Here is a 25,238-nt window from a genome sequence, read left to right as displayed (position 1 = left end):
GGCAGCTGGGCAATTTAACTTCAGTTAAATAAATAAATCTGGAATAAAAAGTTAGTACCAGTAATGGAGACCATGTAACTATTGGATTGTCATAAAAAGCCATCTTTAGGGGGGAAATGCTTCCTGTTGGTTTTATCATTCAGAAACACAGGGGTCAGACTCCACACAGGGTGAGATGGAGGAGGCACTTGTGGAACCGAAACACCGGCATAGATCAGTTGGTCCGAATGCTCTGTGCCTGTGCTGTACTTTCTATGTATAGTCACAACACCCAGCTCTATCTCTCTTTTTTAAAATTCGTTCCGGTTGCTGGCAAGGCCGGCATTTATTGCCAATCCCTAATTGCCCCTTGAGAAGGTGGTGGTGAGACGCCTTCTTGAACCGCTGCAGTCCGTGTGGTGAAGGTGCTCCCACAGTGCTGTTAGGGAGGGAGTTCCAGAATTCTGACCCAGTGACGATGAAGGAACAGCCGATATATTTCCAAGTCAGGATGGTGTGTGACTTGGAGGGGAACGTGGAGGTGGTGGTGTTCCCATGCGCCTGCTGCTCTTGTCCTTCTGGGTGGCAGAGATCGCAGGTTTGGGAGGTTCTGTCGAAGAAGCCTTGGTGAGTTGCTGCAGTGCATCTTGTAGATGGTACACACTGCAGCCACAGTGCGCCGGTGGTGGAGGGAGTGAATGTTTAAGGTGGTGGATGGGGAGCCAATCAAACGGGCTGCTTTGTCCTGGATGTGAATGTTACTTGCCACATATCAGCCCAAGCCCGAATGTTCTTCAGGTCTTTCTGCTTGCGAGCACGGACTGCTCCATTATCTGAGGAGTTGTGAATGGAACTGAACACTCTGCAGCTCTGCCCCGTATTACCCCCTCTGCCACCACAACCCTCACCCCGGCCTTTGTCGCCATGAGCTTTGACTTCTCTAACACCCTTCCTGTCTCACCAGCCACACGTTTCAACACATCCCAAATGCTTCATTCCTCAACTTCACCTGCACTCACTCCCTCGCTCTTCAAGGTCCGCTGGTTCCCCCAGTCCCAGCAAGTTGGCTTCAGATGTTTCAGATCCCCCCCATGGCCTCGCCCCGTCCTACTTTCATGCAACTGCTCCTATTTCCTCCACCACCAAACCTCTTGGGCTTGAAATTCAGTTTCAAACATCACCGATAACGCTGGAGAGGGACGGCTAACGGGCGGCTAGGTCCTTACCGTCGGCGGGGAGCCGGTTCCTCGGCTCACGGTAAATCGAGTTGGGCGGTGGGGGAGGCGCTAAGACGTACCGTTGCACGCTCGGCCGCCACCCACATGGTGACATCGTCGAGCGTGCGACGCCCCCTTGACGCCGACGCCGCCGCCGCTGAGATATTCGGTGAGTACAGTGGCCTTACCACCGGGCGAAGGTGGTGGTACATCGGGGATCCCGTGGCGGGAGCGTCCAGTGACCAAGGTCAGTGGTTATGTTTATTATTTTCAGCATCTATGTATTACTGGGACCAGTGGGAAAATGTGGGTGAGAGAAAGTGTCCGAAACTTTTTTATTCATTTTTTTTTCCTTCGGTGGGGAAATTGGGTGGGCCTCGTGAGACACCGCTCTGTGGGTGCCTGAGGGTGAGTGTGCAATGCCAGTTTCAGCGCTGTTCGCTCATCTTTGGGCGGCAAAACTAAATTTTGAACAGTTTGAGGCGGCACCAACCTCCTGGTGCTAAAGTCAGCCCTCAGCCCGTGGCACCGTCTCATACACAGTGGGACCAGGTTTCTACCCCTTTATTTCTCACTTCCCTCTGCCTTTGCTCACTCAAACATAGTGCTCTTGCCCCTTAAACTATAGACCCACTTCTCTCTGCCTTGCCACTTCCTCCCCTGTTTTCAAAACTATTATTTATTCCCTCACCCGAACGCTCTCCATTTCTCCCTTTCACCTTCCTGCTCAGCATTGTTTCATGTCCCCCTAACTCTGAAGTGCTTTGAGATACCTTTGAACATAAGGGGGCTGAAATTCCGGATCTGGATAAGGCCCGTTACCGCGGTGACCAGGCGGCAGAATCCAATAGCCGCCGATTTCTGGTCGAATGGCCGCCGTCATCGGTGGAGTGGGGGGGTTATTGGCAGTCCCCATTTCCGTCCAGCTGCTGCTGAGCGGCCGTGTGTGCATCATCAGTGCGCGCACCGCCGGGACCCCCCACCTCCGTCTATATTCAGGGCTAAAAATCTAGTGCCCGCCGAGTGGTGCCCCTGACAGCTTTCTCTGTCAGTGCACCTTGCATTCTGTCTGCGAGCCCCGGCGCTGCAGCGGCCATTAAAGGCGAGGGCCCACTGCCGCGGCCACCATTTCCTTTTTTTGCCGTCCTGCTTCCATGCCAGCCAGACTATTGTGCCCCCCCGCCCCCGGGTTCGGCCGGGCCGCCAACAGGCAGCCTGCACACACCCCCCCCCTCTTGGGTGCCAGGCCGCTGGCCCAGCCGAAACCCTCCCTGGTGGCCCAGTTTCTGATCACGACTGATGACCGATTCTCTCCCCTTTAACGGAGGCGCAATACGTGGTGACGCAGACGCACAATGATGTCACCACCGCTCCGCTGCAGACTGACAGAGACGGAGAATCCATCCCGCCTCCATCTCCGCCCCTCACTGGCACTTACCGCCGCGATTCCGCCCCCATTATGACCGACTTCCTGGTCGGGCTCCGAAAAAAAGGACAAAGAGCTGAATATCATAGAAACACAGAAACACAGAAACATAGAAAATGGGTGCAGGAGTAGGCCATTCGGCCTTCGAGCCTAAACCGCCATTCGATACGATCATGGCTGATCATTCCCTCAGTACCCCTTTCTTGCTTTCTCTCCATACCCCTTGATCCCCTTAACCGTAAGGGCCATATCTAACTCCCTCTTGAATATATCCAATGAACTGGCATCAACAACTCTCTGCGGCAGGGAATTCCAGAGGTTAACAACTCTCTGAGTGAAGAAGTTTCTCCTCATCTCAGTCCTAAACGGCCTGCACCTTATTCTAAGACTGTGTCCCCTGGTTCTGGACTGCCCCAACATCGGGAACATTCTTCCCGTATTTAGCCTGCCTAGTCCAGTCAGAATCTTATATGTTTCTATGAGATCCCCTCTCATCCTTCTAAACTCCAGTGAATAAAGGCCCAGTTGATGCAGTCTCTCCTCATATGTCATTCCAGCCATCCCTGGAATCAGTTTGGTGAACCTTCGCTGCACTCCCTCAATAGCCAGAATGTCCTTCCTCAGATTAGGAGACCAAAACTGAACACAATATTCCAGCTGGGGCCTCACCAAGGCCCTGTACAACTGCAGCAAGACTTACCTGTTCCTATACTCAAATCCCCTAGCTATGAAGGCCAACATACCATTTGCCTTCTTCACCGCCTGCTGTACCTGCATGCCAACTTTCACTGACTGATGAACCATGACACCCAGGTCTCGCTGCACCTCCCCTTTTCCTAATCTTCCGCCATTCAGATAATATTCTGCCTTCGTGTTTTTGCACCCAAAGTGGATAACCTCACATTTATCCACATTATACTGCATCTGCCATGCATTTGCCCACTCACCTAACCTGTCCAAGTCACCCTGCAGCCTCTTAGCGTCCTCCTCACAGCTCACACCACCACCCAGTTTAGTGTCATATGCAAACTTGGAGATATTACACTCAATTCCTTCATCTAAATCATTAATGTATATTGTAAAGAGCTGGGGTCCCAGCACTGAGCCCTGCAGCACTCCATTAGTCACTGCCTGCCATTCTGAAAAGTACCCGTTAATCTCGACTCTCTGCTTGCTGTCTGTCAACCAGTTCTCTATCCACATCAGTACATTACCCCCAATACCATGTGCTTTGATTTTGCACACCAATCTCTTGTGTGGGACCTTGTCAAAAGCCTTTGAAAGTCCAAATACACCACATCCACTAGTTCTCCCTTGTCCACCCTACGAGTTACATCCTCAAAAAATTCCAGAAGATTTGTTAAGCATGATTTCCCTTTCATAAATCCATGCTGACTTGGACCAATCCTATCATTGCTCTCCAAATGCACTGCTATTTCATCCTTAATGATCGATTCCAACATTTTCCCCACCACCGATGCCAGGCTAACTGGTCTATAATTACCCCTTTTCTCTCTCCCTCCTTTTTTAAAAAAGTGATGTTATATTAGCTACCCTCCAGTCCATAGGAACTGATCCAGAGTCGATAGACTGTTGGAAAATTATCACCAATACATCCAGTATTTCTAGTGCCACTTCCTTAAGTACTCTATGATGTAGACTATCAGGTCCTGGGGATTTATCGGCCTTCAATCCCGTCAATTTCCCTAACACAATTTCCCGCCTAATAAGGATTTCCTTCAGTTCCTCCTTCTCACTAGTCCTTTGGACCCCTAGTACATCGGGAAGGTTATTTGTGTCTTCCTTTGTGAAGACAGAACCAAAGTACTTGTTCAATTGGTCTGCAATTTCTTTGTTCCCCATTATAAATTCACCCGAATCCGACTGCAAGGGACCAACGCTTGTCTTCACTAATCTTTTTCTCTTCACATACCTATAGAAGCTTTTGCAGTCATTTTTTATGTTTCCAGCAAGCTTCCTCTTGTATTCTATTTTCCCCCTCTTAATTAAACCCTCTGCTGTATTCTAAATTTCTCCCAATCCTCCGGCTTGCTACTTTTACTGGCAAATTTGTATGTCTCTTCCTTGGATTTAACACTATCCTTAATTTCCCTTGTTAGCATGGTTGAGCCACCTTTCCCGTTTTATTTTTACTCCAGACAGGGATGTACAATTGTTGAAGTTCGTCCATATGATCTTTAAAGGTTTGCCATTGCCTATCCACCGTCAACCCTTTAAGTATAATTTGTCAGTCTAATCTAGCCAATTCGCGCCTCATACCATCAAAGTTACCTTTCCTTAAGTTCAGGACCCTAGTTTCTGAATTAACTTTGTCACTCTCCGTCTTAATAAAGAATTCTACCATATTATGGTCACTCTTCCCCAAGGGGCCTCGCACAACAAGATTGCTAATTAGTCCTTTCTCATTACACATCACCCAGTCTAGGATGGCCAGATCTCTGGTTGGTTCCTCGACATATTGGTCTAGAAATCCATCCCTAATACACTCCAGGAAATCCTCCTCCACCGCATTGCTACCAGTTTGGTTAGCCCAATCAATATGTAGATTAAAGTCACCCATGATAACTGCTGTACCTTTATTGCACACATCCCCTATTTCTTGTTTGATGTTGTCCTCAACCTTACTACTACTATTTGGTGGTCTGTACACAACTCCCACTGGCGTTTTCTGCCCTTTGGTAATCCGTAGCTCCACCCATATCGATTCCACATCATCCAAGCTAATGTCCTTCCTTACTATTGCATTAATTTCCTCTTTAACCAGCAACGCCATCTCGCCTCCTTTTCCTTTCTGTCTATCCTTCCTAAATGTTGAATACCCCTGGATGTTGAGTTCCCAGCCTTGGTCACCCTGGAGCCATGTCTCCGTGATGCAAATTACATCATATCCATTAACTGCTATCTGCACAGTTAATTCGTCCACCTTATTCCGAATACTCCTCGCATTGAGGCACAGAGCCTTCAGGCTTGTCTTTTTAACACACTTTGACCCTTTATCAAGAGTCGACCTCATCCTACCTGGCAGTGAAAACACTTAAAAACCGGTAAGTGGGCCAGGTTTGTGGCGTTCCTGAATTTCGGCCCCGAGGAGTGCTCTAGAAATGCAAACTACTGTTAAATTATTTTACTCTAAAATCCTGCTCACAAATTGTCAACCTCACTCGGAAAGAACACAGGATAGCTGGCAAGGGAAATGGAAATGGAAGATGTGACATTAGTGCAGTAATTGTATGATTAACATGCAACCTTGAAAGATCATGTAACCTACCTGATTTAAATAGATAACTGGTAAAATCATCGTCCTTATTTGACCAGTTTGGCTATAAACAAATATATTGAAAATTATGCATTAGAATACCCGGTGTTAAATACTTGTGACAATCTATTGCATGCAAGAATTTGTTCACAATTTATATTAACGATTTAGACTTTAAAATCAAAAACACATTTTCTAAGTTTGCGGATGACACCAAATGGGGGGAGGGGGCGGGTGGAGGGATAGTCAATACTGAGGACTGCAACAAATGACAGGGGGACATTAATAAACTTGCAGAATGGGCATAGAATTTGCAATTTAATTTCAACATCGATAAATGTGAGATATTGCATTTTGGTAAGAAAAATAAGGAGGTCACATATTACTTGGAAAATAAGAATCTAAATGGGGTAGAGGAGCAAAGGGATCTCGGAGTACAAATACACCAATCACTGAAAGTTGCGACACAGGTCAACAAGGCCATAAAAAGCAAACCAAGAACTCGGGTTTATTGCTAGAGGGATAGAATTGAAAAGTAGGGCAGTTATGCTAAACCTGTATCGAACCTTGATTAGACCACACTTGGAGTACTGCGTACAGTTCTGGTTGCCATATTATAAAAAGGACATAGAGGCACTGGAGAGGGTGCAGAGAAGATTTACAAGGATGATATCAGAAATGTGAGGGTATACACATCAGGAAATGATGAACAGGCTGGGTCTTTTTTCTCTTGTAAAGAGAAGGCTGAGGGGTGACCTAATAGCAGTTTTTAAAATTATGAAAGATTTTGATAGAGTGGATACAGAGAGAGTGTTTCCACTTGTGGGGAAGAGCAAAACTAGAGGCCATCAATATAGGATAGTCACCAAGAAATCTCATCGGGAATTCAGGAGAAACTTCTTTACCCAGAGAGTGGTGAGAATATGGAACTCGCTGTCACAGAGTAGTTGAGGCTATGCCAGATAAGCATATGAGAGAGAAGGGAATAGAGGGTTATGCTGATAGTTAGATGAGGAAAGATGGGAGGAGGCTCGAGTGGAGTATAAACGTTGGCATGGACTAGTTGGGCCCAATGGCCCGTTTCTGAGCTGTATATCCTGTGTAATTATCTGCAATTCTCTCACTCGCTCCTACTCATCACACCAGTGCACACCAGTGTAAGACCCATGATTCAGGAACTGGATAAGCCACATCCTTTGCCCTGCCACTGAGTGTCCTGGGGGGGAATTTCCATCCGCCCAAAACATGGTCTCTTACAGCGCCCGTGGGAGAGTACTCCCAAGTTAAAGTTTCCTGGGCTCCAGCCTGGGATCCATAGTGCAGCCATGGCATCACTGTGCAGCCATGTGATATCACCGTGCAGCCAGTATGACATCATGGTGCAGCCATGTTATATTACCGTGCAGCCATGTGACATCACCGTGCAGCCATGTGATCACGGTGCAGCCAGTATGACATCATGGTGCAGCCATGTTATATTACCGTGCAGCCATGTGACATCACCGTGCATCATGTGATCACGGTGCATCCAGTATGACATCACGATGCAACCATGTGACATCACCGTGCAGCCATATGACATCATGGTGCATCCAGTATGACATCACGGTGCAGCCATGTGACGTCACAGTGCAGCCATGTGACGTCACGGTGCAGCCATGTGATATCATGGTGCAGCTGGTATTGCATCACGGTGTAGCCATGTGTCATCACGGTGCAGCCATGTGATCACTGTTGTGTATAGAAGAACTCCACGAGGCTGAGTACTGTGAGCTAAATGTAGTGTGACCTTAGTCTTCTTTATTACAACTCCAGAGTGCCTAAACAACATGGCAGCCAACCTTTTATACTGCCCTACATGTGTGTGCAGATGACTATTAGGCTCCAACAGTCGCGCCTTCTTGTGGCAAGTCTTACATAGTTACATACATAACATCACTTCCCCTCAAAGTCTTCGGTACAAGTTATTTACTAGTTGAGGCGATCCGGAGGCCTTCGCTAAGTTCAAACCCTGGCGTGTGTGAGTTGGTCGGACAATTGCTGCACTGCACCGCGGCTGGTCTGACCGGACTGTCAGGAACGGTGGGTTCATCCTCGTGATTGACGCGAGGTCGATTGCTGGTTGGGTGTGTGTTGGTGGATCGTCGATGGTGATGTCCCCTTCAAGTCGTTCCTGGTTATCAGTAAATCGCAATTTGGTCTGATCTAAATGCTTTCTGCACATTTGGCCATTTAACTATTTGATTATAAACACCCTATTACCTTCCTTGGCCAAAACAGTGCCAGCAACCCACTTGGGACCATGACCGTAATTCAGGACAAACACAGGGTCATTAACCTCAATGCCACGTGAAACAGCTGCGCGATCGTGGTACATGTTCTGCAGGTGTCGCCGCGTTTCCACGTGATCATTAAAATCCGAGTGGACTCGAGAGAGCCTGGTTTTGAGGGCTCTCTTCATTAACAATTCTGCCGGGGGAACCTCGGTGAGCGAGTGGGGTCGCGTCCGGTAACTGAGCAGAATGCGAGACAAGCGGGTCTGCAGGGAGCCGTCTGTCACGCCTTTCATGCTCTGCTTGATAGTTTGGACTGCCCGCTCCACTTGACTGTTAGAAATGGGCTTAAACGGGGCAGACCTGACATGCTTGATGCCATTGTGGGTCATAAACTCGTTGAATTCCGAGCTGGTGAAACACGGTTCTTTGTCGCCATTGGTGGCGAACATGGCCCGGAGGCTTTCAATGGTGGCTGTGGATGTGCTGGATGACATGATTATGCATTCAACCCATTTGGAGTAAGCGTCCACAACTACTAGAAAGGGGCAGGCAAAATCTACGTGGATCCTGGACCACGGTTTGGAGGGCCATGACCACAGACTCAGTGGAGCCTCCCTTGGTGCATTGCTCAGTTGCAAGCACGTGTTGCACTGATGCACACATGACTCCAAGTCTGAGTCAATGCTGGACCACCAAACATGCGACCTGGCAATTGCTTTCATCATGACGGTACCTGGGTGGGTACTATGTAGGTCACGTACAAATGTTTCCCTGACTTCTTTTGGCAAAACCACGCAATTACCCCATAAGAGACAGTCTGACTGGATGGACATTTCATCTTTGCATTGGTGAAACGGTTTAATTTCATCTTGCATTTCCCTGGGAACGGCCGACTAGTTCCCATTTAAGACGCAACTCTTCACTAATGATAGCACAGGATCCTGGCTGGTCCAGGTCCTGATCTGGCGAGCTGTGATGGGTGACCACTTGCTCTCAAACGCATCCATGACCAGGAGCAAGTCTGCTGGCTGCGCCATTTCCACCCCAGTGGTGGGTAATGGTAGCTGGCTGAGAGCATCGGCACAGTTTTCAGTGCCTGGTCTGTGGCGGATAACATAGTCATAAGCGGATAATGTTAGTGCCCATCTTTGGATGCGGGATGAAGCATTGGTATTTATCCCTTTACTCTCTGAAAACAATGAAATGAGCGGCTTGTGGTCAGTTTCAAGCTCAAACCGAAGTCCAAATAGGTATTGGCGCATTTTCTTAACCCCATACACACATGCTAACGCCTCTTTCTCAACCATACTATAGGCTGTCTCAGCCTTAGACAGACTTCTAGATGCGTAATCAACTGGTTGGAGGTTGCCTGATACATTGGCTTGCTGTAACACACACGATGAGGCGTCACAAACTAGCACTAAACGTTTACATGGGTCATGGTGTACAAGTACATATTTGAGCATAGCAGGTTCCTGGCCTTCTCAAAGGCTGTGTCTTGAGATTTGCCCCAAACCCAGTCATTACCCTTACGTAGCAACATGTGCAAAGGCTCTAACAACGTGCTCAACCCGGATAGAAAGTTACCGAAATAGTTGAGGAGTCCCAGGAACGAACGCAGCTCCATCACATTCTGTGGTCTGGGTGCATTCTTGATGGCCTCTGTCTTTGAGTCCGTGGGCCTGATGCCGTCTGCTGCAATCTTTCTCCCCAAAGATTCGACTTCTGACACCAGAAAAACTCACTTGGAGCGTTTCAGCCTGAGTCCCACTCTGTCTAGGCGATTTAGAACCTCTTCCAGGTTGTGTAGATGTTCAATGGTGTCACGACCAGTGATCAGGATGTCATCTTGAAACACAGCAGTGCACGGAACAGATTTCAGCAAACTCCCCATGTTTCTCTGGAAAATGGCTGCAGCCGAGTGAATCCCGAAAGAGCACCTGTGGTATATAAACAGCCCTTTGTGTGTGTTGATGCACGTCAGTCTTTTCGAAGATTCAGTCGGCTCCTGTGTCTTGTAGGCGGAGGTTAGGTCCAACTTGGTGAACGACTTCACCCCCGCTAACGTTGCGAACAGGTCATCCACCTTTGGCAGCAGGTGCTAGTCCTGTAGTGAGACTCGGTTAATCGTTACCTTGTAGTCTCTGCAGATTCTGACCGTGCCATCGCTTTTCAACACCGGAACAATTGGACTGGCCCACTCGGTGAACTCGACTGTCGATATGATTACTTCACGTTGGAATCTGTCCAGTTCGATCTCGACTTTCTCTCTCATCATGTACGGAACCGCCCGAGCCTTGTGATGGACGAGCCATGCATTGCGGCCTAGATGGATCAGTACCTGGGCGCCTGTGAAGTTGCCGATGCCTGGTTCGAATAGCGAGGGAAACTTGTTCAGCACTTGAGCACACGAGGCATCATCCACTGAAGATAGTGCTTTGATGTCGTTCCAATTCCATTTAATCTTTTCTAGCCTGTTTCTGCCGAACAGCATTGGGCCATTGCCTGGAACAATCCACAATGATAGGTCCGTCATACGATACCTTCACTGCCGCACTTCTAATGACTGGTATGAGCTCTTTGGTGTAGGTATGCAGCTTTGCATTAATCGGGCTCAGTTTGGGCCTTTGTGCCTTATTGCCCCACAGTTTCTCAAAAGCCTTCTGGCTTATTATTGACTGACTCGCATCCGTGTCCAACTCCATGGATACTGGAACTCCATTTAATTTGACTTTTATAGGAGGGCTCTTGGTGGTGAAGGTATGTACCCCATACACTTCTACCTCGGGTTGAGTTGCCTGTGCTGCGTGATCTGCACCGGATCGATCATCCTCTGCCACGTGGTATGTCGCAGCACGTTTGCACATTCGCTGGAGGTGCCCCATCGTTGCACAGCCTTTGCACACGTAGTGCTTGAATCGACATTGATGGGCTCGATAATTACCCCCGCAGCGCCAACACAGTGCTAATGGATTCACATTCACCCCCGATGGCGGACTCTGAGTCATCACAGGTCTTGCAGCTGCAGACGTATAGTCCCTGCCATATGCAGTTCGGCCTGCCAGTGCCGTCATTTTATGCACAGTACTTGCCAGTGAGCTTCGATGTTGAGAAGATATCTGTTTGGTGTTATTGTTCGTGGCCATGCATGCCTGGGCAATCGTGATGGCCCTGCTCAGGTCTAGGGTTTCGGCAGCCAGCAGCTTTCGAAGAATTACCTCGTGGCTGATGCCCAGCATGAAAAAGTCCCGCAGCATTTGCCCCAACACAGCTCCAAAATCGCAAGGTCCTGCGAGGCGTTTCAGGTCGGTGACATAATCCGCCACGTCCTGGTCCCCGGAGCGATGGTGTGTGTAAAAACGCTATCTGGCCATGAGGATACACTCCTTCAGCTTGAGGTAGTCCTGAACCAGCGTGCACAACTCTGTATATTCCTTCTCCGTTGGTTTTGTAGGTGCGAGCAGATTCTTGATGAGGCCGTATATTTTAGGCCCACAGACGGTGAGGAGAACTGCCCTGCGCTTGACCACGTTAGTGTCTCCTTCCAGCTCGTTGGCCACGAAGTACTGGTCGAGACGCTCGACGAAGGCTTCCCAATCATCACTCTCTACGAATCTCTCTAATATTCCAACAGCAGCCATGGTTGCGTGAAGGTTCGTATTCTGTTACTCGTCACCAATTGTATAGAAGAACTCCAGGAGGTTGAGTACTGTGAGCTAAACTTAGTGTGACCTTTGTCTTCTTTATTACAACTCCAGAGTGCCTAAACAACATGGCAGCCAACCTTTTATAATGGCCCTGCACGTGTGTGTGCAGGTGACCATTAGGACTCCAACAGTCGTGCCCTCTGGTGGCAAGTATTACATAGTTACATACATAACAATCACGATGCAGCCATGTGACATCATGGTGCAGCCAGTATGACATCACAATGCAGCCATGTGACATCACGGTGCAGTCATGTGACATCACGGTGCAGTCAGTATAACAACGCGGTGCAGTCAGTATAACATCACGGTGCAGCCAGTATGACATCACAATGCAGCCATGTGACATCACGGTGCAGTCAGTATGACATCACAATGCAGTCATGTGACATCACAGTGCAGTCATGTGACATCACGGTGCAGCCAGTATGACATCACGGTGCAGCCAGTATGACATCACGGTGCAGGCAGTATGACAGGTGAAAGGGGGCATATTGGCCTGCCGGATGGCAGAATTGGGATCCACTTGAAGGTCCTGGTCTGGAGACTGGCTTACATCCCACAAGAAATGGACAAGCTGCAGGCAAGAGATCAGCTTCAATGCCTTCAGTCATTTGCTCCAGCCCTCAGACAGCAATGCCCCATCCCCTGCACTGGTTGGAGCACCAGATGTGCCTATAGTGGTGCAGGAACCTGCTGGATTTATACTAGACAGGGAGTGTCCCTTGACCCTGGATACTTTGGTGGGGTTAGCGGCATAGAAATTTACAGCAATGAAGGAGGCCATTTTGGCCCACCGTGTCCGTGCCGGCCGACCAAGAGCTATCCAACCTAATCCCACTTTCCAGCTCTTGGTCCGTAGCCCTGTAGGTTACTGCACTTCAAGTGCACATCCAAGTACTTTTTAAATGTGGTGAGGGTTTCTGCCTCTACCATCCTTTCAGGAGTGAGTTCCAGACCCCCACCACCCTTTGGGTGAAGAATTTTCCCCTCAAATCCCCTCTAAACCTCCCCCCAATTACTTTAAATCTATGGCCTCTGCTAAGGGAGGTAGGTCCTTCCTATCCACTCTATCCAGGCCCCTCAAAATTTTATACACCTCAATAACGTCTCCCCTCAGCCTCCTCTGTTCCAAAGAAAACAACCACCCCAGCCTATCCAATCTTTCCTCATAGCTAAAGTTCTCCAGTCCTAGCAACATCCTCGTAAATCTCCTCTGTACCCTCTTTCCTGTAATGTGCTGATCAGAAATGCACGCAGTACTCCAGCTGTGGCCCAATAAGTCACCGCACTTCAAAAATAATTCATCGTGTTAAGCGTTTTGAGACATTGTGATGGGTATAAACGAAAGGATTATTTAAAAGAAGTTTTTGAAATTGAATCTCAGAATTCCAGCAGATTGTCACGTAGTGTGGATACCCTCAGTAACTCTTGGTCAGTGGGTGGACTGTTTCGTTGGGACATACTGATATTCATTCAAAAATAAGCAATCCATTTAACTCAGAGAGCAAAGTGAGCAACTTACATAATGTACTTCACAGACTCAACATGAATATTGATCTGCATTCTCTTGGCTACTCTGACAGGTATACCGGTCACCTGTGAATAATGGAAGCACAGGTTAATTCAGGTACTTTTGTTTCTTTATCATAAAAGCCCATTGGATCCAAGGCAAAGTGGCAAGTTGGATCCAAAATTAATGTTATTGTGACTGGAAGGATGTTTCCAGTGGGGTTCCGCAGGGCTCAATACGAAGTCCCTTGCTTCTTGTGGTATATTTCAATGATCTAGACTTGAATGTAGGAGTATGATTAAGAAGTTTGCAGATGATACAAAAATCGGCTGTGTGGTTGATAATGAAGAAGAAAGTTGCAGAATGCAGGAAAATATCAATGTACTGGTCAGGTGGGCAGAACAGTGGCAAATGGAATTCAATCCAGTAAAGTGTGAGGTAATGCGTTTGGGGAGGGCTAACAAGGCAAGGGAATACACATTAAATGGTAGGACACTGAGAAGTATAGAGGAACAAAGTGACCTTGGAGTGCAGGTCCACAGATCCCTGAAGGTAGCAGGCCAGGTAGATAAGGTGGTTAAGAAGGCATATGGAATGCTTACCTTTATTAGTCGAGGCATAGAATACAAGAGCAGGGAGGTTATGCTTGAACTGTATAAAACACTGGTTGGACCACAGCTGGAATACTGCGCGCAGTTCTGGTCACCGCATTACAGGAAAGATATGATTGCACTAGAGAGGGTACAGAGGAGATTTACGAGGATGTTGCTGGGAGTGGAGAATTTTAGCTATGAGGAAAGATTGGAGAGGCTGGGTCTGTTTTCTTTGGAACAGAGAAGGCTGAGGGGAGACCTGATTGAGGTGTATAAAGTTATGAGGGGCCTGGATAGAGTGGATAGGATGGATCTGTTTCCCTTGGCAGAGGGGTCATCAACCAGGGGGCATAGATATAAAGTAATTGGGGGGAGGTTTAGAGGGGATTTGAGGGGAAATTTCTTCACCCAGAGGGTGGTGGGGGTCTGGAACTCACAGCCTGAAAGGGTGGTAGAGGCAGAAACCCTCACCACATTTAAAAAGTACTTGGATGTGCACCTGAAGTGCCGTAACCTACAGGGCTACAGACCCAGAGCTGGAAAGTGGGATTAGGCTGGATAGCTCTTGGTCGGCCAGCGCAGACATGACCTCCTTCCGTGCTGTAAATGTCTATGATTGTATGATGTCTCTCTTTGAGCCGCAATGTTTATGGGGATGCAAGGGAAACTGACACAAGCAAGGGGACACAATCAGACGGGGCAGCAGTGGGAAGCAGGAAGAGCTAGCCAGAGAAGTGGGAAGATGGTTTGGAAAACGCAGGGACATACGGGAAAGAGAAAGGATTGTCAATGAAAAGTGGGCAAGAGAAGGGATAGTAGCGGGAGGTTGCAAGAGAATTAGGCAGCTGTCAATGAAACCGTGGAAGGGGACATGCAAGAAAGAAAAACTTGCATTTATATAGCGCCTTTCATGATCTCAAGACGCTCCAAAATGTTTTACGGCCAATACTTTTTGAAGTGTAGTCACTGTTGTAATGCAGCAGCCAATTTGCACACAGCAAGATCCCACAAACAGCAATGAGATCATTTGTTCTTTAGTGATGTCAGTTGAGGGATAAGTATTGACCAGGACACTGCGGAGAACTCCCCTGATCTTTTGGAAATAGTGCCACGGGATCTTTTATGTCTACCTGAGAGGGCAGACAGGACCTTGGTTTTAACTGGGAGTGTCAGTTTTGATTGTACGCTCAAGTCCGTGGAGTGGGACTTGAACCCACGACCTTCTGACGCAGAGGCAAGAATGCGACGCACTGAGCCATAGCTGACACTGTGGAAGAGAAGCTGGAGGTGTGGGAGATGATGAAGGAAGAATGAGCAGCGGGAGGACACGAGAGACAGACAAGAGGCCAACTGGTCTGGAACAATAGACACAGCTGGGCATTGGGAACAGGAGGCTCCCTACACCGCCTCCTACTGGCAGCAGTAATGTAGGTACATCACAGGTTAGTGTTTTCATGGCAAAACCAATTATACCTCTTCATGTAGCCAATTTCTATGTTAAATGATGACGTAAAAACATGACCACAAATCATGACAGCAGGAAGTAAAGCTTGCGGACAGGAAGTTCATGCATATGCAATATTTTGGATATTAGTTGATCCACTGTGAAAAATCAAGACAGTGTGAAAGCTTTAGCTATTAATCGGTTAGAGGACAGAAGATAATTGGACCAGGGCGCAGAACTAAGTTAGTCCCCGTTTTAAAGTCCTACATTTAGTCTTTATTTGTATATAATACAACAACAATTTATACATATATATAGCTCCTTTACGTAGGAAAATATCCCAAGGCACTTCACAGGAGCGTTATCAAACAAAATTTGACACCGAGCCACATAAGGAGAAATTAGAGCAGATGAGGTAGGTTTAAGGAGCATCTTAAATGAGGTAAGAGAGGTAGAGAGGCGGGGAGGTTTAGGGAGGGAGTTCCAGAGCTTGGGGCCTGGGCAACAGAAGGCACGGCCACCAAAGGTTGAGCGATTATAATCAGGGATGCTCAGGAGGGCAGAATTGGAGGAGCGCAGACATCTTGGAGGGTTGTGGGGCTGGAGGAGATTACAGAGATAGGGAGGGTCGAGACCATGGAGGGATTTGAAAACAAGGATGAGAATTTTCAACTCAAGGCGTTGTTAAACCGGGAGCCAATGTAGGTCAGCGAGCACAGGGGTGATGGGTGAGCAGGACTTGGTGTGAGCTCGGACACGGGCAGCCAAGTTTTGGATCACCTCTAGTTTACGTAGGGGAGAATGTGGGAGGCCAGCCAAGAGTGTGTTGGAATAGTCAAGTCTAGAGGTAACAAAGGCATGGATGAGGGTTTCAGCAGCAGATAAGCTGAGGCAGGAGCAGAGGCGGGCGATGTTACAGAGGTGAAAATAAATGGTTTTAGTTATGGTGTGGCTATGTGGTTGGATTATCTTCCCGGGTCAAATATAACAGCAAGGTTGGGAACAGTCCGGTTCAGCCTCAGAAAGTGACCAGGGGTCGGTGGCTAGGGAACGCAGTTTGTGATGGGGTCCGAAGACAATGGCTTTGGTCTTCCCAATATTTAATTGGAGGAAATTTTAGCTCATCCAGAACTGGATGTTGGATAAGCAACGTGACAAATCAGAGACAGAGGAGGGATTGTGAGAAGGGGTAGTGAGGTAGTGAGTTATCAGTGTACATGTGGACTCTGACGGTGTATATTCAGATGATGTTGCCAAGGGGAAACATGTAGATAAAGAAAAAACAGAAAGACTTGCATTTATATAGCACCTTTCACAACCATTGGACATCTCAAAGCGCTTTACAGCCAATGAAGTACTTCTGGAGTGTAGTCACAATTCTAATGTGGGAAATGCAGCAGCCAATTTTCGCACAGCAAGCTCCCACACACAGCAATGTGATAATGAGCAGATAATCTGTTTTTTTTGTTATATTGTTTGAGGGATAAATATTGGCCAGGACACCGGGAATAACTCGCCTGCTCTTCTTCAAAATAGTGCCATGGGATCTTTTATGCCCACCTGAGAGAGCAGACGGTTTAATGTCTCATCCGAAAGGCAGCCCCTCCACCAGTGCAGCACTCCCTCAGCACTGCACTGGGAGTGTCAGCCTAGATTTATGTGCTCAAGTCCCTGGAGTGGGACTTGAACCCACAACCTCTGACTCAGTGGTGAGAGTGCTACTCACTGAGTCACAGCTGACACCATGATGACACGAGGTCATTGATTTAAAATGGCCACTAAAATGATCACTAAGAGCGTGAGGAGAGGGGTTAGCAGAAATTTCTGCCCACGGAGGGCTGTGTAGCATGGAATGCTTTATCATGGGGAGTGGTTGAGGCAGGGACCATTGCACCTTTTAAGGGAAAATTGGATAAATCCTTGAAACAAAGGAAGGTGAGCTGGTCTGTTGGGTTAGTTTAGGAGTGTTGTAGTAAGGAGCCTGCACAGACACGCTGGGTTGAAAGGTCTCCAGTTATAGTTCTATGATTCTATGAGGACACCTTTAAAGGCTCCTTGAAAAAATGTAACATCCCCACCGACACCTGGGAATCCCTGGCCCAAGACCACTCAAAGTGGAGGAGAAGCATCCGGGAAGGCACCGAACATCTCAAGTCTCTTCACCGGGAGCACGTGGAAGCCAAGTACAAACAGCGGAAGGAGCGTACGGCAAACCAGGCACCCCACCCACCGTCCCTCCAACCACCGTCTGCCCCACCTGTGACAGAGACTGTAGGTCCCACATCGGTCTCTTCAGTCACCTGAGAAGTCACGTTAATGTGGAGTGAGTCATCCTCAACTCTGGGGGACTGCCTAAGAAGAAGATTGTGTGCAGTTTTGGTCTCCTAATCTGAGAAAGGACATTCTTGCTATTGAGGGAGTGCGAGGGAGTGCAGCAGACTGATTCCCGGGATGACAGGACTGACATATGAAGAAAACTGGATCGACTAGGCTTATATTCACTGGAATTTAGAAGAATGAGAGGGGATCTCATGGAAACATATAAAATTCTGACCGGATTGCACAGATTAGATGCAGGAAGAATGTTCCCGATGTTGGGGAAGTCCAGAACCAGGGGTCACAGTCTAAGGATAAGGGGTAAGCCATTTAGGACTGAGATGAGGAGAAACTTCTTCACTCAGAGAATTTTGAACCTGTGGAATTCTCTACCGCAGAAAGTTGTTGAGGCCAGTTCGTTAGATATATTCAAAAGGGAGTTAGATGAGGCCCTTGTGGCTAAAGGGATCAAGGGGTATGGAAAGAAAGCAGGAATGGGGTACTGAAGTTGCATGATCAGCCATGATCATATTAAATGGTGGTGCAGGCTCTAAGGGCCGAATGGCCTACTCCTGCACCTATTTTCTATGTTTCTATATTTCTAAGATGATTCTAAACCGAGAGTTTCAACACAACCATAATTCTTTCATCTGAGGGAGGTGGATTCAAGCACAGTGGCTTAAATGACATGGCTTTAGAAAGCTATCTCTATACAATATATAGTACAAACAGTTCTTTCCACTTACTGGTTCTATATCAATGTATGTTTGGTGAGTTTCTGTATTCGGTTCCATGCCGACGATGTCACTCACTAACTTCTGATCTCCATTGTAAAAGTGAGGAGAGGATATGAAAATAGGAACTCCTGGGATATCAAAATCAGAGCAAGAGATTATTTTTCAGAGAGATCAGAGCAAGAACTTTTTGCATTGTGTCAGCTGTGGCTCAGTGAGCAGCACTTCTCGTCTCTAAGTCAGAAGGTTGTGGGTTCAAGTCCCACGCCAGGGACTGAAGCACATAAATCCAGCAGACACTCGCAGTGCTGAGGGAGTGCTGCACTGTCGGAGGTTAAACTGAGGCCCTGTCTGCTCTCTCAGGTGGATGTAAAAGATCCCATGGCACTATTTCAAAAAAGAGCAGCGGAGTTATCCCCGGTGTTCTGGCCAATATTTATCCCCCAATCAACATAACAAAAACAGATTATCACATTGCTGTGTGTGGGAGCTTGCTATGTGCAGATTGGGTGCTGCGTTTCCCACATTGCAACAGTGACTACACTCCAAAAGTACTTCATTGGCTGTAAAGTGCTTTGAGACATCTGGTGATCGTGAAAGGCGCTATATAAATGCAAGTCTTTCTTTCATTTTCTGTGACCACTGAAAGGTGCACAATAAATGCAACAAGTAGGGGCTTCAATGAGTTACAGCATTGCTGACCTTCTTTAAAACAAACTCGAACCACGTGTGGCCTATAATGAGAACTACAACAGGTTTCTTGGGTTTGCTTGGTTGTATACCAGGCGGCAGGGTAAGGAGCTGATTGAGCTGGAGATTTCTGTACAGCCAGCAGACTGGGGAGACAGACAGACAGGCAAGGCAGCAATAATATACTGGAAGTCCCAGCAATGTTTGTAGTACGTCCACCCAGAATTATAGAACACGAGGAAAGCTGGAGAAAAAAAAAGCCCCAAAATAAACCAGGGGGCCATGGCAAAAAGCCCATTGAGAAGAACGCACAGATTCACTCATGCAGACCTCCAAACCTTGCTGAAACACATTGAGGGCAGCTTAACGCCACTCCCGGGACTGACCCCTACCCCGAGCCCAACCGCACACCCAGGACTGGGACTGACCCCAATACACCCCCCCCCCCCCGCCCCAGGACTGGGACTGACCCCAATACACCCCCCGCCCCCGCCCCAGGACTGAGACTGACCCCAATACACCCCTCGCCCCCGCCCCAGGACTGGGACTGACCCCAATACATACCCCGCCCCTGCCCCAGGACTGGGACTGACCCCAATACATCCCCCGCCCCCGCCCCAGGACTGGGACTGACCCCAATACACCCCCCGCCCCAGGACTGGGACTGACCCCAATACACCCCCTGCCCCCGCCCCAGGACTGGGACTGACCCCAATACACCCCCCGCCCCAGGACTGGGACTGACCCCAATACAGCTCCCCGCCCGCCCCAGGACTGGGACTGACCCCAATCCCCCGCCCCAGGACTGGGACTGGGACTGACCCCAATACACCCCCCACCGCCCCAGGACTGAGACTGACCCCAATACAGCTCCCCCCCCGCCCCAGGACTGGGACTGACCCCAATACACCCCCCGCCCCCGCCCCAGGACTGGAACTGACCCCATTACAGCTCCCCCCCCACCCCAGGACTGGGACTGACCCCAATACAGCTCCCCCGCCACCCCAGGACTGGGACTGACCCCAATACAGCTCCCCCCCCGCCCCAGGACTGGGACTGACCCCAATACAGCTCCCCCGCCTCAGGACTGGGACTGACCCCAATACACACCCCCCGCCCCAGGACTGGGACTGATCCCAATACAGCTCCCCCCCCGCCCCAGGACTGGGACTGACCCCAATCCCCCCCCCCCCGCCCCAGGACAGGGACTGACCCCAATCCCCCCCCCCAGGACTGGGACTGACCCCAATACAGCTCCCCCCCCGCCCCAGGACTGAGACTGACCCCAATACACCCCCCCCGCCTCAGGACTGGGACTGCCCCCAATACAGCTCCCCCCCCGCCCCAGGACTGGGACTGACCCCAATACACCCCCCCCCGCCCCAGGACTGGGACTGACCCCAATACACCCCCCCCCCCGCCCCAGGACTGGGACTGACCCCAATACAGCTCCCCCCCCTGCCCCAGGACTGGGACTGACCCCAATCCCCCCCCCAGGACTGGGACTGACCCCAATACACCCCCCCCCGCCCCAGGACTGGGACTGACCCCAACCCCCCCCCCCCCCGCCCCAGGACTGGGACTGACCCCAATACATCCCCCCCCCGCCCCAGGACTGGGACTGACCCCAACCCCCCCCCCCCCCCCCGCCCCAGGACTGGGACTGACCCCAATACATCCCCCCCCCCCCCCCCGCCCCAGGACTGGGACTGACCCCAACCCCCCCCCCCTGCCCCAGGACTGGGACTGACCCCACTACACCCCCCCCCCCCGCCCCAGGACTGGGACTGACCTCAATACAGCTCCCCCCCCGCCTCAGGACTGGGACTGACCCCAACCCCAATACACCCCCCCAGGACTGGGACTGACCCCAACCCCCCCTCCCCCAGGACTGGGACTGACCCCAATACACTTCCCCCCCCACCCCCAGGACTGGGACTGACCCCAATACACTCCCCCCACCAGGACTGGGACTGACCCCAATCCCCCCCCAGAACTGGGACTGACCCCAATCCCCCCCCCCCAGGACTGGGACTGACCCCAATACCAACTCCCCCCGGATTGGCACTGACCGCCCCCATCGCCCTCCCCCACCCCGAGGATTGGCAGTGACCCCCAGCGCTCCCCCTACCCCCCCCCCCCCCAGTTGGGCAGGCGAGGTAGCACACCACACTCTGCTCCATTATCTTCCTTTCCCACATTGCCCATCTGTACGGTCCTTGCCCTTAGAGCAAAAATTTTTCAGCTCACCCTTCACCATGGACTCTGGTCAAAGGAGGCTTCCATTGGGTCCCTTGCACTGCGACAGCCCAGCTCACCTCACAGTAATTACCTACATGCACACCTTGAAAACCTCCTCCTCCATTTTAACAGCCTCACAACCTACATCTCTTATTTCATCTCTCTGTTGCCACTTGCCACACACTCCTCAACAGCTAGCCTTACCCGCAGTGATGCTGTGCTTTTGCAGGTCGATTTGGCACCATCTACAAGGCACAAGTCAGGAGTGTGATGGAATACTCTCCACTTGCCTGGATGAGTGCAGCTCCAACAACATCAAGAAGCTCGACACCATCCAGGACAAAGCAACCCACTTGATCGGCACCCCATCCACCACCTTAAACACTCACTCCCTCCACCACCGGCGCACTGTGGCTGCAGTGTGTACCGTCTACAAGATGCACTGCAGCAACTCGCCAAGGCTTCTTCGGTAGCACCTCCCAAACCTACGACCTCTACCACCCAGAAGGACAAGGGCAGCAGGCGCATGGGAACAGCACCATCTCCATGTTCCCCTCCAAGTCACACACCACCCTGACTTGGAAATATATCGCCGTTCCTTCATCGTCGCTGGGTCAGAATTCTGGAACTCCCTCCCTAACAGCACTGAGGGAGCACCTTCACCACACGGACTGCAGCGGTTCAAGAAGGCGGCTCACCACCACCTTCTCAAGGGGCAATTAGGGAAGGGCAATAAATGCCGGCGCGCCCACATCCCATGAAGAAATAAAGAAAATATATTTGCACAGTGCCTTCCACAGCCAGCCCACCGGACGGGTGTTAGCAAACCTGGAGCCTCACCCTCTTCAAGGGGAAGGCCAAAGAGCTTGTGGTAAGGCAATCAGCACTTGCCAGAGGAGAGAGCATGGTCAGATGCATCTTAGCGGGTAACATCAGTAACCAACTGATACAGGCAGTCACCATCAGTAAGCAACCGACACAGGCAGCCACCATCAGTAACTAACAAAAAGAGGCAGTCACCATCAGTAACTAACTGATACAGGCAGTCACCATCAGTAACTAACCGATACAGGCAGTCACCATCAGTAACTAACTGACAGACAGTCACCATCAGTAACTAACCAAAACAGACAGTCACCGTCAGTAACTAACTGATACAGGTAGTCACCATCAGTAACGAACTGATTCAGGCAGTCTCCATCAGTAACCAACTGATACAGGTAGTCACCATCAGTAACTAACTAATACAGGCAGTCACCATCAGTAACTAACTGATACATGCAGTGTTCGTCAGTAACTAACTGATACAGGCAGTCACCGTCAATAACTAACTGATACAGGCAGTCTTCATCAGTAACTAACTGAAACAGGCAGTCACCATCAGTAACTAACTGATATAGGCAGTCACCATCAGTAACCAACCGAAACAGGCAGTCACCATCAGTAACCAATTGATACAGGCAGTCACCATCAGTAACTAACTGATACAGGACGTCTTCATCAGTAACTAACTGATACAGGCAGTCTCCGTCAGTAACTAACCAAAACAGGCAGTCACCATTAGTAACTAACTGATAAAGGCAGTCACCATCAGTAACCAACTGATACAGGTAGTCACCATCAGTAACTAACTAATACAGGCAGTCACCATCAGTAACCAACTGATACAGGTAGTCACCATCAGTAACTAACTAATACAGGCAGTCACCATCAGTAACCAACCGAAGCAGGCAGTCACCATCAGTAACCAATTGATACAGGCAGTCACCGTCAGTAACTAACTGATACAGGAAGTCTTCATCAGTAACTAACTGATACAGGCAGTCTCCGTCAGTAACTAACCGAAACAGGCAGTCACCATTAGTAACTAACTAATACAGGCAGTCACCATCAGTAACTAACTGATACAGGCAGTGTCCGTCAGCAACAAACTGATACAGCCAGTCACCGTCAGTAATTAACTGATACAGGCAGTCAGCATCAGTAACTAACCGAAACAGGCAGTGTCCGTCAGTAATTAACTGATACAGGCAGTCTTCATCAGTAACTAACTAATACAGGCAGTCACCATCAGTAACTTATCGAAACAGGCAGTCACCATCAGTAACTAAGTTATAAAGTCAGTCACCATCAGTAACTAACTGATGTAGGCAGTCTCCGTCAGTAACTAACTGATACAGGCAGTCACCATCAGTAACTAACCGAAACAGGCAGTCACCAACAGTAACTAACTGATACAGGCAGCCTCTGTCAGTAACCAACTGATACAGGCAGACACCATCAGTAACTAACTGAAACAGGCAGTCACCATCAGTTACTAACCGAAGCAGGCAGTCACCATCAGTAACAAACCAAAACAGGCAGTCACCATCAGTAACTAACCGATACAGGCAGTCACCGTCAGTAACCAACCGATATAGGCAGTCACCATCAGTAACTAACTGAAACAGGCAGTCAACGTCAGTAACTAACCAAAACAGAGTGTCCATCAGTAACCAACCGAAACAGACAGTGTCCATCAGTAACCAACTGATACAGGCAGTCACCATCAATAACTAACCGATACAGGCGATCACCATCAGTAACCAACTGAAACAGGCAGTCTCTGTCAGTAACAAACCTCAACAGACAGTGTCCGTCAGTAACCCACCGAAACAGGCAGTCACCATCAGTACCTAGCTGATACAGGCAGTCACCATCTGTAACTAACTGATACAGGCAGTCATCATCATTAACTAACTGATACAGGCAGTCACCATCAGTAACTAACCGATACAGATAATGTCTGTCAGTAACCAACCACAACAAACAGTGTCTGTCAGTAACCAACCGAAACAGGCAGTCACCATCAGTAACTAACTGATACAGGCAGTCACCTTCAGTAACTAACTGATACAGGCAGTCACCATCAGTAACTAACTGATACAGGTAGTCACCATCTGTAACTAACCGAAACAGAAAGTCACCACCAGTAACTAACTGACAGGTAGTCACCATCAGTGACTAACCGAAACAGGCAGTCACCATCAGTAACCAATTGATATAGGCAGTCACCATTAGTAACTAACTGATACAGGCAGTCACTATCAGTAACTAACTGATACAGGTAGTCACCATTAGTAACTAACTGATACAGGCAGTCACCATCAGTAACTAACTGATACAGGCAGTGTCCGTCAGTAACTAACTGATACAGGTAGTCACCATCAGTAACTAATTAATACAGTCAGTGTCCATCAGTAACTAACTGATACAGGCAGTCACCGTCAGTAATTAACTGATACAGGTAGTCACCATCAGTAACTAACCGAAACAGGCAGTGTCCGTCAGTAACTAACTGATACAGGCAGTCTTCAACAGTAACTAACTGATACAGGAAGTCTTCATCAGTAACTAACTAATACAGGCAGTCTCTGTCAGTAACTAACTGATACAGGCAGTCACCGTCAGTATCTAACTGATACAGGCAGTCACCGTCAGTAACTAACTGATAAGGGCAGTCTCTGTCAGTATCTAACTGATACAGGCAGTCACCGTCAGTAACTAACTGATAAGGGCAGTCTCTGTCAGTATCTAACTGATACAGGCAGTCACCGTCAGTAACTAACTGATAAGGGCAGTCACCGTCAGTATCTAACTGATACAGGCAGTCACCGTCAGTAACCAACTGATAAGGGCAGTCTCTGTCAGTATCTAACTGATACAGGCAGTCACCATCAGTAACTAACTGATAAGGGCAGTCTCTGTCAGTAACTAACTGATACAGGCAGTCTCCGTCAGTAACTAACTGATACAGGCAGTCACCGTCAGTAACTAACTGATAAG

At 49.0% G+C, this 25,238-nt stretch overlaps 1 protein-coding gene across 1 annotated transcript in view; it reads right to left on the bottom strand.

The window, feature by feature from the left end:
* The window catches only part of LOC139275618 (lysosome membrane protein 2-like), a 243,343-nt gene that overhangs the window by 7,306 nt on the left and 210,799 nt on the right, over positions 1-25,238 (bottom strand). Inside the window, exons 10-12 of the mRNA XM_070892790.1 lie at positions 18,495-18,613; positions 13,408-13,481; positions 5,912-5,963 (exon numbers count right to left, since the gene is read on the bottom strand). Of these exons, the coding sequence (XP_070748891.1) occupies positions 5,912-5,963; positions 13,408-13,481; positions 18,495-18,613 (245 nt within the window). The remainder of the gene's footprint in view (positions 1-5,911; positions 5,964-13,407; positions 13,482-18,494; positions 18,614-25,238) is intronic.

Source organism: Pristiophorus japonicus, chromosome 11, assembly GCF_044704955.1.
Source record: "Pristiophorus japonicus isolate sPriJap1 chromosome 11, sPriJap1.hap1, whole genome shotgun sequence".
NCBI classification, from domain to species: domain Eukaryota; kingdom Metazoa; phylum Chordata; class Chondrichthyes; family Pristiophoridae; genus Pristiophorus; species Pristiophorus japonicus.
The sequence above is the reverse complement of the archived record's forward strand: the minus strand, read 5'-3'. Positions and strand labels throughout refer to the sequence as shown.